The 15818-nt window shown below is 33.8% G+C and overlaps 2 protein-coding genes and 1 long non-coding RNA gene across 8 annotated transcripts; 2 read left to right on the top strand and 1 right to left on the bottom strand.

The window, feature by feature from the left end:
• The first annotated feature begins 67 nt into the window (after positions 1-67).
• Positions 68-3325, top strand: LOC126874722 (probable enoyl-CoA hydratase, mitochondrial). Its single transcript, XM_050637085.1, has 7 exons — positions 68-295; positions 1536-1745; positions 1911-2035; positions 2180-2384; positions 2745-2864; positions 2940-3007; positions 3078-3325. Exons 1-7 carry the CDS (start codon positions 199-201, stop codon positions 3141-3143), a joined length of 891 nt encoding a protein of 296 aa, XP_050493042.1. The 5' UTR covers positions 68-198; the 3' UTR covers positions 3144-3325.
• LOC126874723 (uncharacterized) lies at positions 3195-13122 on the bottom strand. Its single transcript, XM_050637086.1, has 3 exons — positions 12968-13122; positions 5329-5847; positions 3195-4899 (listed from the first exon to the last, which is right to left on the bottom strand). The coding sequence occupies exons 2-3, from the start codon at positions 5792-5794 to the stop codon at positions 4709-4711; spliced, it is 657 nt and encodes a 218-aa protein (XP_050493043.1). The 5' UTR covers positions 5795-5847; positions 12968-13122; the 3' UTR covers positions 3195-4708.
• LOC126874728 (uncharacterized) lies at positions 5854-12961 on the top strand. 6 transcript variants are annotated; one of them, XR_007692992.1, is made up of 6 exons: positions 5854-7754; positions 7966-8983; positions 9652-9911; positions 10029-11300; positions 11695-11785; positions 11840-12961. It is a non-coding gene; the product is annotated as an uncharacterized LOC126874728 (long non-coding RNA). The 6 variants fall into 6 exon arrangements; XR_007692995.1 differs by having other exon boundaries at positions 7966-8490; positions 8690-8983; positions 10029-11785; XR_007692989.1 differs by having other exon boundaries at positions 10029-11785.
• Positions 13123-15818: the final 2696 nt, after the last annotated feature.

A 15818-nucleotide genomic window follows, 5' to 3' on the forward strand; every position in this document is an offset into this window, starting at 1 on the left:
ATTTATATGTACTGGTCTTTTTAGTAAAAGTAATAGGGTTTAGTGATCTTTAGATACACCACTGATGCCAGTAGCCACGTGGATCACGGGATCTTGTTTATCCCGTACGCACAGTGTACGTGACAAGTTACTCTTATCATTTCATCCTAAGCTCATTATTTTTATTCTCAAATAATAGTATTCCTACTAATAAGCATCATGGCTACTATACGCGTTGGACAAATTCTGTTTAACAAAGGATTGCAGATTGGTCAAAAACCACAATATTTTGCGAGGAACGTGAAATACTATTGTTGTAAGTACTATGTTGCTAGTTGAATTGCCGGGAAGGAAGGATAGAATATGTAAATTGCTTTTAGAACGCTACTTGATATAAATTGTAGTACGCAGTTACACAGATCTCTAGGATTGTTACAAAATCTTAGGGTCCGTTTTGTAAAATCCCCTTTTTGTTTATAAAATACTTTGGTTCAACATTTTTCATGTGTCGATCTGTTCAATTATATAAGCAGTGGAGTATAATCAGTTATAGGTTAAAGGTCATAGTAAAGAACTCAGTGATACTTTTTCCTTTTATTTTAATTTTAATACCATTCCTATAGTGTAAATATTGTTTTTTTGGTAACTATTATTATGGCTGAACTTCGTTTTGGAGCAATACTCTTTTTTCAACTTTGGTAATTACCTAAAAAACCTCTGTCATCTTAGATTTTGATGATCTTTTACTATGCTGTTGAGGATATGGTTTTGAACGACTTTCCCATACACATAACCATCGCTTGATCTTAGTTTCCGAGATGTTTGCAAACAACCTTCAGTACCACTGAATTCTGTACATTCTGTGCGTCCGTGGTAGCATGTGCGTTAGTATTGATTGTCAGCCGCCTCTCGGTGGCCAGATGAAATAACATCTAATTCACACCTAACTCTTATCTTTTGTTTATAATTTGTATAAATTTAAGTTAAGCGAGATTTATTATATTATTATATATTGTTCCTTTGACTAAAATGGTATGTATATTATAGATATATATTATACATACATTGTATATATTGTACATATATTGTGCGAACATCATATACATATATTTACATATATGATACATACATTTGCGAAAGAACAGACACGTGTACAAAGAAATAATGAGTTACTATGTCACATGCACATTTACAGTAGAAAATGTATTCGTTTTTATACATGCATATATTATTATTTCCACATATACTTTCGCTTGCAGTTTAATGTAATTACCGATTTAATTTTTAAAAGTCGATATTTAACCGATACTTTTAACTCGCTTTTTCTTGTGCAAAAGCGCAATTCGAATCTTATTGCGATTCAGATTCTGTTGCAATTAAATTAAACGGTAAATAAACAGCTACTTAATTAGCGAAAAAATCTATAACCTTAGGAAATACTAAATTCCAAATAAAACCACTAATTTTTCGCGCCAAAAGATTTATTTCGTCAATTGTGTGAAATCAAGTCAAGTGATATACAAAAATGGAATTATTAAAAAATTCTTTTATTGTAGGTCAGGCTCAACAGAATTATGAATTCATTAAGGTAGATATTGCTGGCGAAAAGAAGAACGTTGGTCTGGTCACGTTAAACAGGCCAAAAGCCTTAAACGCTCTTTGTGATAAATTGATGACTGAATTAAATAATGCTGTAAATAAATTGGATACGAACGACAGCATCGGGGCCATAGTTCTTACTGGCAGCGAAAAAGCATTTGCAGCCGGTAAAACACATTTTGTCGTAATTGAAATTATAATTAACTAATTAGATTAATAAATTAGAATTATTATATTATGGATTATTTATAATTTACTCCATAATTAATATTCATTAGCAAATTATTAATGAATTATTCAATTAGAATTAAACGGCGAACTTTTTTGTTTAGGAGCTGACATCAAAGAAATGCAGAATAATACTTATTCGCAGACTATTAGAGGGAACTTCCTTACAAGCTGGGACGCAATCACACGAACTTCGAAACCAGTGATTGCCGCCGTAAATGGATATGCTGTAAGTTAATATAATTTACAAAAAAGTAGCAACTTGGTAATTTTCAGAAATATATCAAATATCCAAATCACTGTATAATATTTAGCAGATAAAACAAATATTTGCTTATATCTTAGATATTAAATAGTATATTTTTATACACAGTTAGGCGGAGGCTGTGAATTGGCAATGATGTGCGATATCATCTATGCCGGAGACAAGGCAAAGTTCGGTCAACCAGAAATCATCATTGGTACCATACCAGGTGCAGGTGGTACTCAAAGATTGACTAGAGTAATTGGTAAGAGCAAAGCGATGGAAATGGTACTAACAGGAGGTCAGATCACTGCTGAGGAGGCAGAGAAATGCGGTAGGTTTATTAGAAACTGAAAAGTAAGTTGTAGACAAAGTGGTTTGTAACTCAATACAACTGGAGTCAGGGAAATTCTATGGCTTAAAATAAGACGAAAAGCAAGAATAATGTAATTACGTTGGAGATTTCGTTTTCGAGAAAATCGAATTTGGAGATTTGCTTAATACTCGTGTACCGGTTAATTTTAAAAACGTGATCTTGAGCGACAAAGTTTTATTCTTCATTTTCAACTTATTTTCGCATATAGAATACTTTCCTGCCAATTGTACATTTCTATCCTACTAAGAATCACAAATTATCCTGTATATAATATACGAATATCATTATATGTATATATTTAGACATGTTTTGTTGCAGGTTTGGTTAGCAAGATCTTCCCAGCAGAAAAACTTGTTGCTGAGGCAATCAAATTGGGTGAGATAATTGCTTCTCACTCTCAATTAATCGTCTCCATGGCGAAGGAGTCTGTTAATACTGGTAATCATTGAAATTATGTAACCATCATTGTTCTTATTCATTAATCAAATATTCATTTCTTTACTGTTTTTCTAGCATATGAAACTACTTTGAGGGAAGGGCTACACTTTGAAAAGAGAATGTTCCATGGAACATTTGCAACAGTAAGGATTTCTTTCTCAAATATAATAATTTAAAAAACAAAAATTGAATGGTATATAATTAAAATTTCAGAGTGACAGGAAGGAAGGAATGAGTGCATTCATTGAGAAGAGACCACCCAACTTCACCAACCAGTAGAAAGCATTTACTGTTTACTCCATTATAAGATATATATGTATAACTAGATACTTATTTTTATACATCTTATATATTTTTTACACTTCTTATCAAAAAGGATGTTTTTCTAATAAACACAACTGTTTATTTTAAAGGAAAACAAAGACCAAGATTTAAAGTTCATAAAGAACTTTTATTTAATAGCTACCTTTACATCTAATATCATAATCCTTGAGTATAATACATTTACAAGTGACAGTTCATACCAGGTAAATGTTTCTTATTAATAGCGATTCTAATGCTCTTGTAAAAGCACAGAAATGCCATCGACGTCGTAAAAGGTATCCAAGAACGATAGGAACAATGGAATTTCACATCAACATCGTTATACAATAAATATCGAACTGCATAATAATGTATATATCTCGCTTATTAGTTGGGAATATTTATACTTCTGTTTTCAGATTTTCTCGGAGAATCGAAGATTATATTTTACGATATAAAAAGATGCTTCCCTTTTCATTGTGCTTTTTTTCAGTCCAAAAAGATAATTCTAAATTTTTCGTTTTCGTTTGAACATTTTTTTCTCTTCCAAACGTAATTTTATTTTCATATTACAATATATGTATATTAGTCCTAAACGTTTCCGTGTGTGATAAATATAATAAATGTATCAAATTTGCACAAAAAATAGCAGTATCAAATTAGGACGAATTGTTTTAGAATACTTCGTATGTCGATCCTCTTGCAAAACCTGCTTGACTAGCTAACACTAACAATGTACAGGTATGATGAAAGAGCTGTGCATACTTGTTATTTCCATCTGGTTTTCCTCGTCCTTATCTTAGAAATTATATATATATAAAAAAAAAAATAATTCAAACTAGCTACCCTTACGCTCTAAATATCCTCGCTGCATTCCTTAATTAATTAATTATTACTTTAAGTACACACCAAAGGGAGTTCCGTGTAACGTTATGGAGTTAGTAGGATCTCAGAGAACTTTCAATCATCATTCGTAACATTTTAAATCGTTATTTACAAAGATTGTTCGCAAAAACCTTCAGCCAAAAAGCGTTCTCAAAAGGAACTCCAAAAATATTGTTCTGATATGTAAGATGGTGATTTTTGATTATGAGAGATTTGTTTTTTTAGATTTTTTTTAGATTGTTGGTCCTGTGTTCTTGCAGTTAGACCTGGGTCTTTTCGCATAATGATTTGTCAACCATTATTATTATTATAGTTTATTTAATTTTTAAATTATAATTCTACGATTTTGTAATTGTAGTGATTTGTAATTTGTAAAATTTAGTATTATAGTTATGCAAGAGAATTTATTAATATTAATACCTTGATGTGTAAAATTTGACTAATAATATTGGCTCACTTGTGCAAAGCGGCTTCGGAAATTTCTCGAGATCCAGTAAAAAAAAAAAAATTGGGGAAGTGTGCTCACACGAGACAACTTGGTTTCTTCTCTCGTATATATATCACAGTTGCAAGCTCTGCTCGAATAACTAAGTTGGTATAGTTACAGAAATGGAAATTAAGTTGGTAGTGATCGATTCAACGTTCGTTCGGGGGATTTACCGCTTGTTACGGCTCTTCATGGTGAAACGTCTCCAAAAGTTGCCACTTTTCTTTGATGGCGTTGCAACTGGTGTATCATAGGGGTAACTAGATTCGTCATCCGTATCTTGTGCATTGGGAGTTTCTCTAGTGGGGGAGCCACCATGTCCAGAATCTCTGTCTCCGTCACCAGAGTTCTTTTCCAGACCTGAAGTACAAATGAATTACCATTCGTTATTCTTTTCTATTTTTCAAGAACTTATTTTTCCATAAATAATCTCCTTGAAATATAACTCTAAGAATTAATACACACATCAATAGTAGGCTCTCAATCAGTCAAGTAGTATGCTATCAGTTAGTCAACTAATAAATGAACACACTTGATAAATATTAACACCGAATTACAGGATAATAATTCAACAATATTAAATTTAATACAATTTGCAGAATTATAAATTTGATGGTATTAGATACCCTTAATGATAACCTCAAAAATACATATGTCTGGAATTGTATATGCTTACAAATAATAAAACTTCAGTCCAATTGGCAAACTTTCATCAAAACATCTCAATTAACATATTTATGTATTTTTTAGGCTAATCCTAGAAAATAAATAGTTTTAAAAAAATCCTACCACCTCCAGCACGGAGCATGTCTAGGAACGTGTTCTCCGCGTTGCCACGTGTGCGTCCCTGTTTCTGCGATGGTGTCCCAAAACTCAGGCTCTGAATATTGATTTCCGCCTTGAGCTGTTCTGGCGGTATATCGTCTACCCGGAACTCGTTCGGGTCCTCGACGAATGCCTGTTGCAGGTCGCGCATGATTTTCTTGCGGATGGTTTTTTTCATAGATAGGTGTCTCTCCAGGTGTTTTACATCGCTTTCCGTTAAAGTTTTGCTGTTATCACGACGACGCGACTTCTTCTTCTTACTGTTCTTAGGACTCTCTTCTTCACCAGAAGTTGAACCAACAGATACGGCACTGTCGTGTCCTGGTGCCTTCTCTTCAGCTTGGAGACGCGTGTTCTCCCATTTATTACCGAATCCAAAGATGTCTCGGAGATGGGGAATGTTCCTGTCGGCTGTTTGCTGCCTTGCCATTATTTTTGTTGCTTGAAGTTTGGGAATGTTTCAACAGTTGTTTAATTATTAATCTGAAAAAAGATTTTTGATATTTAAAGGATTATAATCACTTGCTTATACATTTGTCACTAGCTTATAGCTTTGTGTAATAGCTGCAATAGCTGAGAGATAACGCTATACAGAACGGTAAATAAATAAATGATCAAATATTTGAGCTAAGCAGTAATGACACCTAATATTTTCAATGTATATAATTATTTCTTACAAGAAGTATTCGACTCCCATACTAAAAATTCACAAATATTTTTCTCCAAATAGAGAAATTGTTTATATTCTTGTATTTAAAAATCTTCTGCTCAGTGTTGAAAATACACTACAGTATAGTAATTAGAAAGCTGCATATTTGTATGAAATGATCATTATTACATTGGTCATTTACGCGGCTTGGTTTGAAAATGAAATAGAATATAACCAGTGTCTAAAACTAAAATTATACGTAAAATGGCCAATCGTAGTATCGTAATCTGTCACCGATAATAATTAAACGTACGGCGCAAGCGGTTTTCCAGGCGCCGTTAAATTGCACGGTTTATCAAGGAAGCTGCTGCTTTGAAGGAGCTTTAACACACGACATATTCCCGTTACCGTAAATACAGATCGTATATAATGCATTCACCATGCACACATTTCCTTTTTCATAGTGGACGGATACACGGACTTTAAATCGCCGGTGAAGAAATCCGAGTAGCCCAACCGGATTCTCGACAACTGTTCGAGAGATGAAAAGGGAAAAACTGATTTACCGACGATCAGCAAATACCCGTTAGACTATAATGTTCGCCTATATATGTTACTTTTTGTCCATCTTTTTCCCTTTGCAGCTGTAAATGGCTATGGTAATTGAATTTTATTGAACTTCCGCAGAATAAGAATAACCAAAGTAGAAAATTCCAAAATAGGAAGTATTTAGAATATAAAAACCGAAGAAGGGAAAGATCCAAAATTGGCAAAATCCAAAATCGAAGAATCCGAAATGGGAATATTCGGAATAGAAAAATGTAAAAAGGAAAGATCAAAAATAGAAAAATAAAAAGTGAGTAAATCTAACTCTTTATTTTCTAACTATGATGAAAATTCCCCAGATTTACTTTCTTACAGTAGATTACCTAACTTTACCCCCTTAAATTAAATTAGTCATAAATAAGTAATAAATTTTGAGTAAGTAACAAAATAATGAATTAATAGTATCTCTACACTGAATTCGCCTCTAAAGCCACCGACAGAATGCACAAATGGCAAATGTGGTCGAACGCAGTCAAACACCCACGTTTGCATATTAGAATGCAACCGTAAACGCGTGCACACTTCGTGGGTCGTGATGGAAAAAGAACTTACTAGGTATAAATAAAGTGATTTCTCACGGCGCAGATGGAAAGTGCGCTAAGGGAAACGTGGGCGAGATTTCACGTTATCGATTCTGAAATCGGACCGCGCGGGCCCACGCTGAATCGCGTAATAGCCCGCCTTTTATTGACGAACAATAACCGGCTAGCTTTTTATTAATGCTCCAATAACGGCTGCTTAGTCCACTTCTGTTCCTAGATCTTCGCTCCGCTAGAACCGTAATCTGGTTTCGCGTGCTTTGTTTTACCCGATCCCTTTGCATTCAAATGTCTGATGTTTCTAGCACGATGTTTGTATATGTATATACACGTTTTAGAATTTTGCCATGGTACAGCAGTCGTGTGGATAGATAGGATCCTTTGTTCTGGTTCTGCAGTTTGATGCAACGTTAATGCATCAGACAATTAGGAAATCCCGAACATTAATTTATGTAAATACAGTGAATTATAAGTAAATTTTTAAATATACAATCTGTCCTGCATTTTCTTATTTTTATTTAAATTTTGAAGAAGATATTCATTGATTTAAAAAAATACTTAACTCTTTGAATTAAAATATTGCAGTGGAGACTTCAGTGAGTATCCCAGAATTTTTTCGAATTATTTGAGAGTACATAATAAAACATCCTAGAATAGTACATAATGGGATCTAAATGAATTTAGATAGGAAAGTAATCCTAACCTATATTCGAAGTATGGAATCGTTGCTATTCCTAAAAAACTATTTGAACAGGTTAATTTAATTTCAATATTAACAATATTTGCATTGTTTTTGTTGGAGTATAGGACGTTGAGTTCAAACAACGAGTGATTTAAGAATACGAATCGAGCGATTACGAAAGAGTTATTCGCACAGGCTTTAAGTATGCATGCTGTGTGCACGCACGTGGTTCTCCAGGATACCGGTCCGAGAGTCGTGAACTGTTACGCGGCCCGCAATCAACATTAACACGCTCCCCATTACGTAGGATGATATTTATCCGAGGCAAGACACTCGGTGTCGAACAATGACTGCAGCTAGCCATTTAACATTAGAACGAAAATGAATCACAGTTAATTTTTTATTATCAAAGTGATAAAATATTAGAAATTAAACCACGTTTTCTTTTTCAGCATCTAAATGTATAAAAGATACATAACTATCAAAATGAAGAGGAATAAATGAAATTTTTCATTTTCTGGAGAGTAATTTATGAACTTTACTGAGTTAAGCAAAACAAGAATTCTTGTTAAATAGTGTAAAATCTGTTGCAACGTTTCTAGATTTTTGGACTTCACTGACAATAGCAAATAAAGTAGGAAATAAAAAAAGTAATATATCAAAAACTGTTTTAGCAATTCTGGATTTTTGTATATTAATATGCCACATTAAGTAAAAAATAAATGAAATAGTGTACCAAAATCTGTCAGCAGTTCTACTTTTGAAATTAAATTACAGATTCCATTGAGCATACCAAGCTAAATAAAGAGTAAAATAGAAAAGAAAATAATGTATCTAAATTTATTCCAGCACTTTTAGACTTGTGGAAACTAATCTACAGACTCCACTGAAGATACCAAGTTGAATACAAAGTATGAAAGAGCAAATAGTATATCAAAAGCTGTCACAGTAAGGTATCATGATATGAAGGCACTTTAGGCTAGGAAATAAATTGAAAAGCTTGATTAAAAGCTTCTATAACGAAGGTGTAGCCTAGGCTCGGGTTAGGAAGAGCGATTTCCATAGCTTTTGCAACGGATCAACAATATACATATCTCAGTCGGCCGGTGGCGAGCTGGTTGCCAGGCAGCGAGTTTCGTCCAGGTAAACCGCTCCTCTCGTTTCCTCTTTCACCCGCTTGTGCCTCGTTCCCGATACAAACGCCATATTACCAGTCTATCGACGTTTGATATCGGTCGACCGGGCTCAGCGGTGCGCAAACTCCCTTGATACGGCACAAAACAAGTTCCAGAAACAGAAACTCTGGTAGAAGAATGTCCAGATGTTGCTCATTTCATCAAGAACTTGTTCTTTTATATGTATTACATAACCTATTTTGGGGAATTGCACTTTGGGGAATAAATTTATGATAATTTGGAGAAATATCTTTTCAAGGATTTCGTAAAAGAATATTATTAACTGTAAAAGATATATTACATAACTGAAATTATTATCTTTTTGGTAACATGGAAGATTGTTATATAGTATAGCAAACATCTATATAGCATAAAACTGGAAAAAGAATTCTATGGCAAATAATCTACATTATAGAGAAAAATATTGCTATATATGTGAGGCATAAAACTTCTTCAAATTCTTTTCAATTTCTACTTTTTTCTCCAGAAAAGATTTCAAGGTCACAGCTGAGCTAGCTTTTCATATAGTACACATAAATCTTTCAGTAATATTTATGGTCTGTGTAGCATAATCTAGTTGTTATCTAATAATTCAGTGCAAAAATTTCATTTTCAAATTTCTTCTTTTTTTTTTAGAAACCGGAGAAGGGAAAAACATTTACTGTTGCGTAAACCGAATATTCTGACGTGTACATTAAATAACTGTTATGAAACATCGCACTATGGACAAAGAAAATTTCTTCCTAGTAGATTACTTGCGCGAGTTTTTATGGATCAAATGCAAAGATCGAGTTCATTACATTGCAAATCCTCTTTAATTTCAGTGCATTACGAATTTTTTGCATTAGGCCCTGCCTTCCAAATACAAATCTAATAGCCTAATATCTAATGATTAGGTTGGTATCATTAGATTTAAAGTAAGAATAATCTGTTGTCATTTCATATTTTTGTTATAATTTTTTTATAAATCATATATTAACCTATTCATATATAACATTTTTTCTTCTTTTCAGTTATAGAATATGCCATCTTTATTTTGAGTAAAAACCTGAGACACCCTATATGTGGGAAATATGTTGCTGCAGTTGTGTTCAGTGAATTCTGTGTTACAAAATAAGCGTTGATTCCGGTTCGATCGCTGTTACAAGATTAATAAGCACGCTCGTAAATTATCGTCGGGCACGATACAAGTTGCGCACCACTGATTTAATGGATGACTCTCCCGACCTGGTGTGGTAATCACAGTAAAAAATCTTTCGTTCGAACGAGCTTGGATCCTTGGTAATTTTGTCGTCAACAACACTCCGTGCTCCTCTGCCCTTTAATTATATATTACCAAGAGATCTCGAAAAATCCACGCGAAAAACGTGGCTGTCGTGAAAAACTATGACGCTGCTTGGTTCAACGACATTGTAGCTGAATACGATGGTTGAATAGCGTGGAATAATTGGGCGAGATTCATTATTTGTATGGAAATGGTACAGTTAGATAATAGACGGATGTTTATGCAAATTTGTGTTATTATGAATATGATTCAAAAAATGGAATCCATAGAGCAATTATTTATTCACTAAATATTATTACAAGTGCTATGAGAACTGCAGAAGATAAACCTATTTTTTTAAGTCCTCAACATGTTATGTACCGATTTAATCTTTGTACAAATCCTCATAAGAAATGAAAACAATTGAGATTGTAGTGAGAGTTGTTATCCAAATTTTTGGAAATCTTTTTACGGGAGGAAAACATGATGAGACACATTTTGATTCCTTTTTACAGGCGAGCTCTGTTGCAATTCGTTTTATATATCGAGCATTGGATTTTTCAAATTTAATACGTCATTAATTAACGCTATCAAAATGAAGCAAACTTTGAAATTAACCTAAGTTCTTGATCATCTATGAACTATGGATATAACACGTAAACATCTATAGTATAATAATAAAAAATAGTAAAAAGAATTCAAAAATTTTTTACATGACTATATAATTAAATGGTTATGCAATAGTTACGGAATAATTTTGATAACAATCAGACATGATCTGATAATCATAATTTGCAATTTTCATTAAAATTCGGAGTGAGCTATGGAACGATATCAAGGGAAGAAAACTCGTAAAACTTGTTAACGGCGGTAATTAAAGTGGTTGGTGAAGAAGTCTGACACTATTACATGAACGGGATAATAATTGCTTCATAATGATATTTCTGATGAAGATAATGTTTCACGGATAGTTGTTGCCACCTGTACTTTTGGAATTTTTTTCCTTCTTTTCCATATTTTTGTGAGTAATAAGCTTGCCTCATCATGCGCTGTATGATTTCCAGGCCAGCCGCTATTTGGCACGTTTTCAATATTTTTTTCCAGTCATGCTTGCTTAACTTTTTGTGTATCATTACTCTTCTTTCCCTCTAAAAATTTATTTCATGCGTGATTGTACGTGCACATGACCATGTTAAGTAATATATACACGAGCAGAATTTTTATAGTGGACCTTATACAAAGAACTTTCCTCGCCGAGTTTCTTACGTGATCACAAAAATTCCTTAAAAACTGTATCTTCATAAAAGCCAAGTAGAATCTGACCCAATATATTTTACAAACTATCACAGTGAACAAATATGGGAAACAAGTCTCATAAGATAAAATTGAATGAAGTAATATCAATTACGTTTCAGGCCTAACTAATGATTACACTAAAGACTTTTATGCATTCATATGACATTTAAAAGTGTAAAAGCGTAAAGGATACAATTATGTGCAAAATTAGTGGTGAAAAAAGTTTATTGATGATGATCGAAAGTAACTTGGATCTATTTTCAGGGGAAGTTCTTTATTCTGAAGCAAGAGGACCAAGTGGAAAGGCAGAGACTGTCTATTAGTGTACGAAATAATGCCACAATGTACCGTAAGCCTTGGTTGAGCCTTCACGCATGGTGGATCGAAGCTGACAGGACAGGAGGAACAGGCAATAGCACACGATCGATTCGTGGCTCGTTACAGAGAGCCTGGTCGAAAGTTCGAACGAGGCCCGTACATTAATATTTCCGTTATTGCGCGCACGAGCACCGAGGTTATGCCTTTCACACAGCCCAGTAATAATACGGAAAGTGATCGTTCCTCTCCCAGTCGGCTGATCGATCACGATGCGGATTTTAACGAGCCTTCATCCGATTAACGCCCCACTGATCACGCAAACCTGACTTCAGCCTACTTTATTAACTTTTTTATGATGCTACATTAAGCAGAAGATCGCACTTAGTGTTAATAGAAATTTAATGGATTATAGAAGGACACACATGTAATTTTAATTGCTAAATGGAATATGTTTTTAGCGTATAGGATGAGAATAATTAAGGAAAAAACAAGTATAAGCAGTTTGAAACAGGTTAGAGGATTAGTAAAGTGGAATTATGGATGTTGGACAGATAGCGTATGTTGGAAAAACCCAAGTGATTAATTAATGATTGGTTTAAATGGTACTTGTGTCGGGATAGTAATAGAGCAATTAGTAGTAGAATAATTATCATTCGAACATGGGATTCTGAGGTCTCTGTGGTTTCATAACACTGCTAGATCCATTCAATCTTGGACTTCCTTTCGAAGAAGTTGTTGATCGACTCTTAATACGGTACAGATAACTACTGCACTCTGTTCATAGAATTCTTGCACTGAGACGTCTTCCACTTGTCAATGTTGTAAACACAGACTCACAAGAAGAGACATCTTTTCAAGTATTTGACCTGTCGCAATTCAAGCTTTAAAATGAGATAGCTAAATGTACTAAATTTTAATCAGCTTGAACAACAAAACTATAAATTAGTTAAATTAATTGTCAAGACAAGGATCTTAAAGAATCAAAACAAGCCATAAATCTCAATTCGGAATAGCATTCAGCTTCCAATTTTACAATCAAACCATAACAATAACAGCAATAATTCAAGAACTAACGAAAAAAGATCCTCAAGCGTCGAACCACTCATGAATCTCGACTCAGAATTGTGTTTGACTTTTAAGGTCGCAATCAAACCTTGACAGTTCAGTTCCATAGATCACTGGTAGATCCTTAATCCAAAATGGTCACATGTACACCACTGTTTATTCATTTTCACATAAATATGTTGATGAAGAAACTGTGAAGAAGCGAATGAACTGAGAGGAGAATAACGTTTGACCGCGTTGTAGAATATCCGTGCAAGTCTGTGGCCGCGGCACGACTAAACGTCGATTCAGGACTTTCACTTTGAGATCCAGCCGGCCCTCTGTCCCTTCTCGAGCCGATTATTCGTAGCACACCCACGCTCTCCAACTCTGAATCACGATCGAATTGTTTTTACGTGGATAATACCGTTCCCTGGCTGGACAGAGTGGTTCTCTGTTGATACAGAGACGGATTTTCCTTAGGTTTATTCAGGAACTAAAAGTTAACGTAGTTATCCGGGTTTAGAGGATAAATGACAGTCTGAAGAATGTTGTTTGCAGGAGATTGCTATTGCGAAGAAGATAATTGGGATAATTAGAAAATTCTTGGCTACAATTCATATATGTAGGTGTACAAAGAAGTTGGAAGAAATATTGATTGTAAAAGTATCTGAACATATTAGCTATTTAGTATAATTCATCTAAAATTATGGAGAGTGTATATCAGGATATTTTATGAAAAATAAGAGTGATGGTCCAGTAGTTTGAAAGTAAAATAAATTATACTTCTTAACAGTTAGATACTTTAGGTAATTATATATAAAGTCCCTCTATGTCTTCTTTTTAAAAATGGTTGAATGAGATAGTAAAATTTAGAGTTCCTAGATGTCTACATAGGAGGAAGAATTAAATGGTTTGATGGAGAGTCGTTAATTAAAATTTATGATGCTAAAGTATAGTTTGAACCTCACTGTGTGGTAGGTTGGCTACAAGAACAAAGGAAGATTTTAGAAAAGAGTTTGTTATCAAAGAAGCTTCCCAGAAAATAAATAGTAACTGTAAGTAACTAACAGTAACTATAAGTAATGAATATCAATGAATTAATAAAAGTAAAGATACTGGTAAGGATACATTAGTAAGAATTTCTTGAATAATAATAAAAATTTAATAATTAGAAAATCCTAAAAGTTTTGTTAATATATTTCATAAAAATTCAAGATTAATAATTTTATGAATATTTACTTTAGATTTGAAAGAAGTACAAATATAGGAACATACCAAAGGAAGTCGATGAACAAAGGACACGAACAGAAAAGTGAATGAACTTCGCGTGTCAACAACACCAGAAACCGCTCAAAGTTTGCTATCATAGTTCGTTGAACGAGGAACGGCCGAGGAAGACGAAAAGAAGTCAGCGCTTACGTAAACGCGCTTTCGTTTGTTTTTCAAATATGCACCGGCTCGATCCTGATTCAGCACGGAAGAGCATGTGGCTTCTACCAGTTCACTGCGATCCGTCTCGCTGATATAATCAACCAGTAGAAACTCGACTTTTCACTCGAAGAAAGCAATATAATAATTATTACCTAAATTCTAAAGTTTCGATAATCACTCGACCAAAGAAAGTTTTGGAAGATCGATCAAATTTTACGATTTTGGAACACGAAAATGCGACACTTTTACAAAAAGTCTGAAAATTTGAGAATTGAAAAATATGGAGAATTAAACGTTCTCTAATCTAGAATGTGTGAAGATTTAAAGATTTGGAACTTCGAAATTGTGATAATTTGATAATTTCAATGATTGGTAACAGAGATTTAAAAATATGAAAATTAGAAGGATTGAAATTTTGAAAACTTGAACACTTGATAATTTAGAAATTAAAGAATTTGAAAGCGCGAACAATGAAAAATCTTAAAATTTCTAAACGAAAGCGTGGATATTAATTCCAGAATTAATATTTTGAATTTCGTTAAAAAAGATATTATTTGAATATTGATATCGAAGTTAACGCATCGGTTAACAAGGACGAAGCGTTTACTTTTGAACATCGATGAATGAAAATTAATACTCCATGGTAAAGGCGGCAACAGAAACGTAATCGTGGCGGGTTATATCGAGTCCCAGCTGTTCACCTCCGCCAAGCATAATCCATTCCCTGACTTTCCTCGTTCTACAGTTACTCCAGGGTGAAAGGTGAACCATCTCCCTTCCCCTCGAACCCGTACTGACAGGAGGATCCGCGACTATACTTGTCAGAACCGATTACAACATCGTGGCTCTCCCTGTTTTCTACCACGTTCTTCGAGAATGAATCCTTGAAAAAGCTGATTCACTAGACCACAGGAGGGTTGCTGTTTTATACTCAATAAAATCCTACTAATTATAGTGTGACATGGTTCGGAGTTACTCTGATCTGTTATTTATAAAGAAATAGTTATATATTTTTAGTTTTTAACACCAGAGCTACCGATAATTAAAACGAAGTTAGTTAAGAAGATAGTTAAGCTATTTCTACCAAAAAACAGACAAAATGACTGGTTTTTAAAAAATACGTAGTAATAAAATATTCTTATATTTATTGATTTATTACTATCTTATAAAAGGAATTCCATATTACGCAGTACATTTTTGGTATTACTAATCCATCTGGGACTATGATCTGGAATTTTTTAATTTGCAAATTTTCAAATTATGAAATCTGTTTCCTTGAAGCTTGTCAGTATTTCCACGTGTCATGCTTACACAGCGTCACCTGCATCACCCGCCTTCGGGAGCGATCAGGCTGTGACGTCAATGTAGCGTTATCAGCAGCCAGTGCATCAATCAATGGATCAAAATCTTAAATTTCTAAATTACTAACCGTCCAAAGTTTTTAATT

Source organism: Bombus huntii, chromosome 16 (genome assembly GCF_024542735.1).
Source record: "Bombus huntii isolate Logan2020A chromosome 16, iyBomHunt1.1, whole genome shotgun sequence".
Taxonomy (NCBI): domain Eukaryota; kingdom Metazoa; phylum Arthropoda; class Insecta; order Hymenoptera; family Apidae; genus Bombus; species Bombus huntii.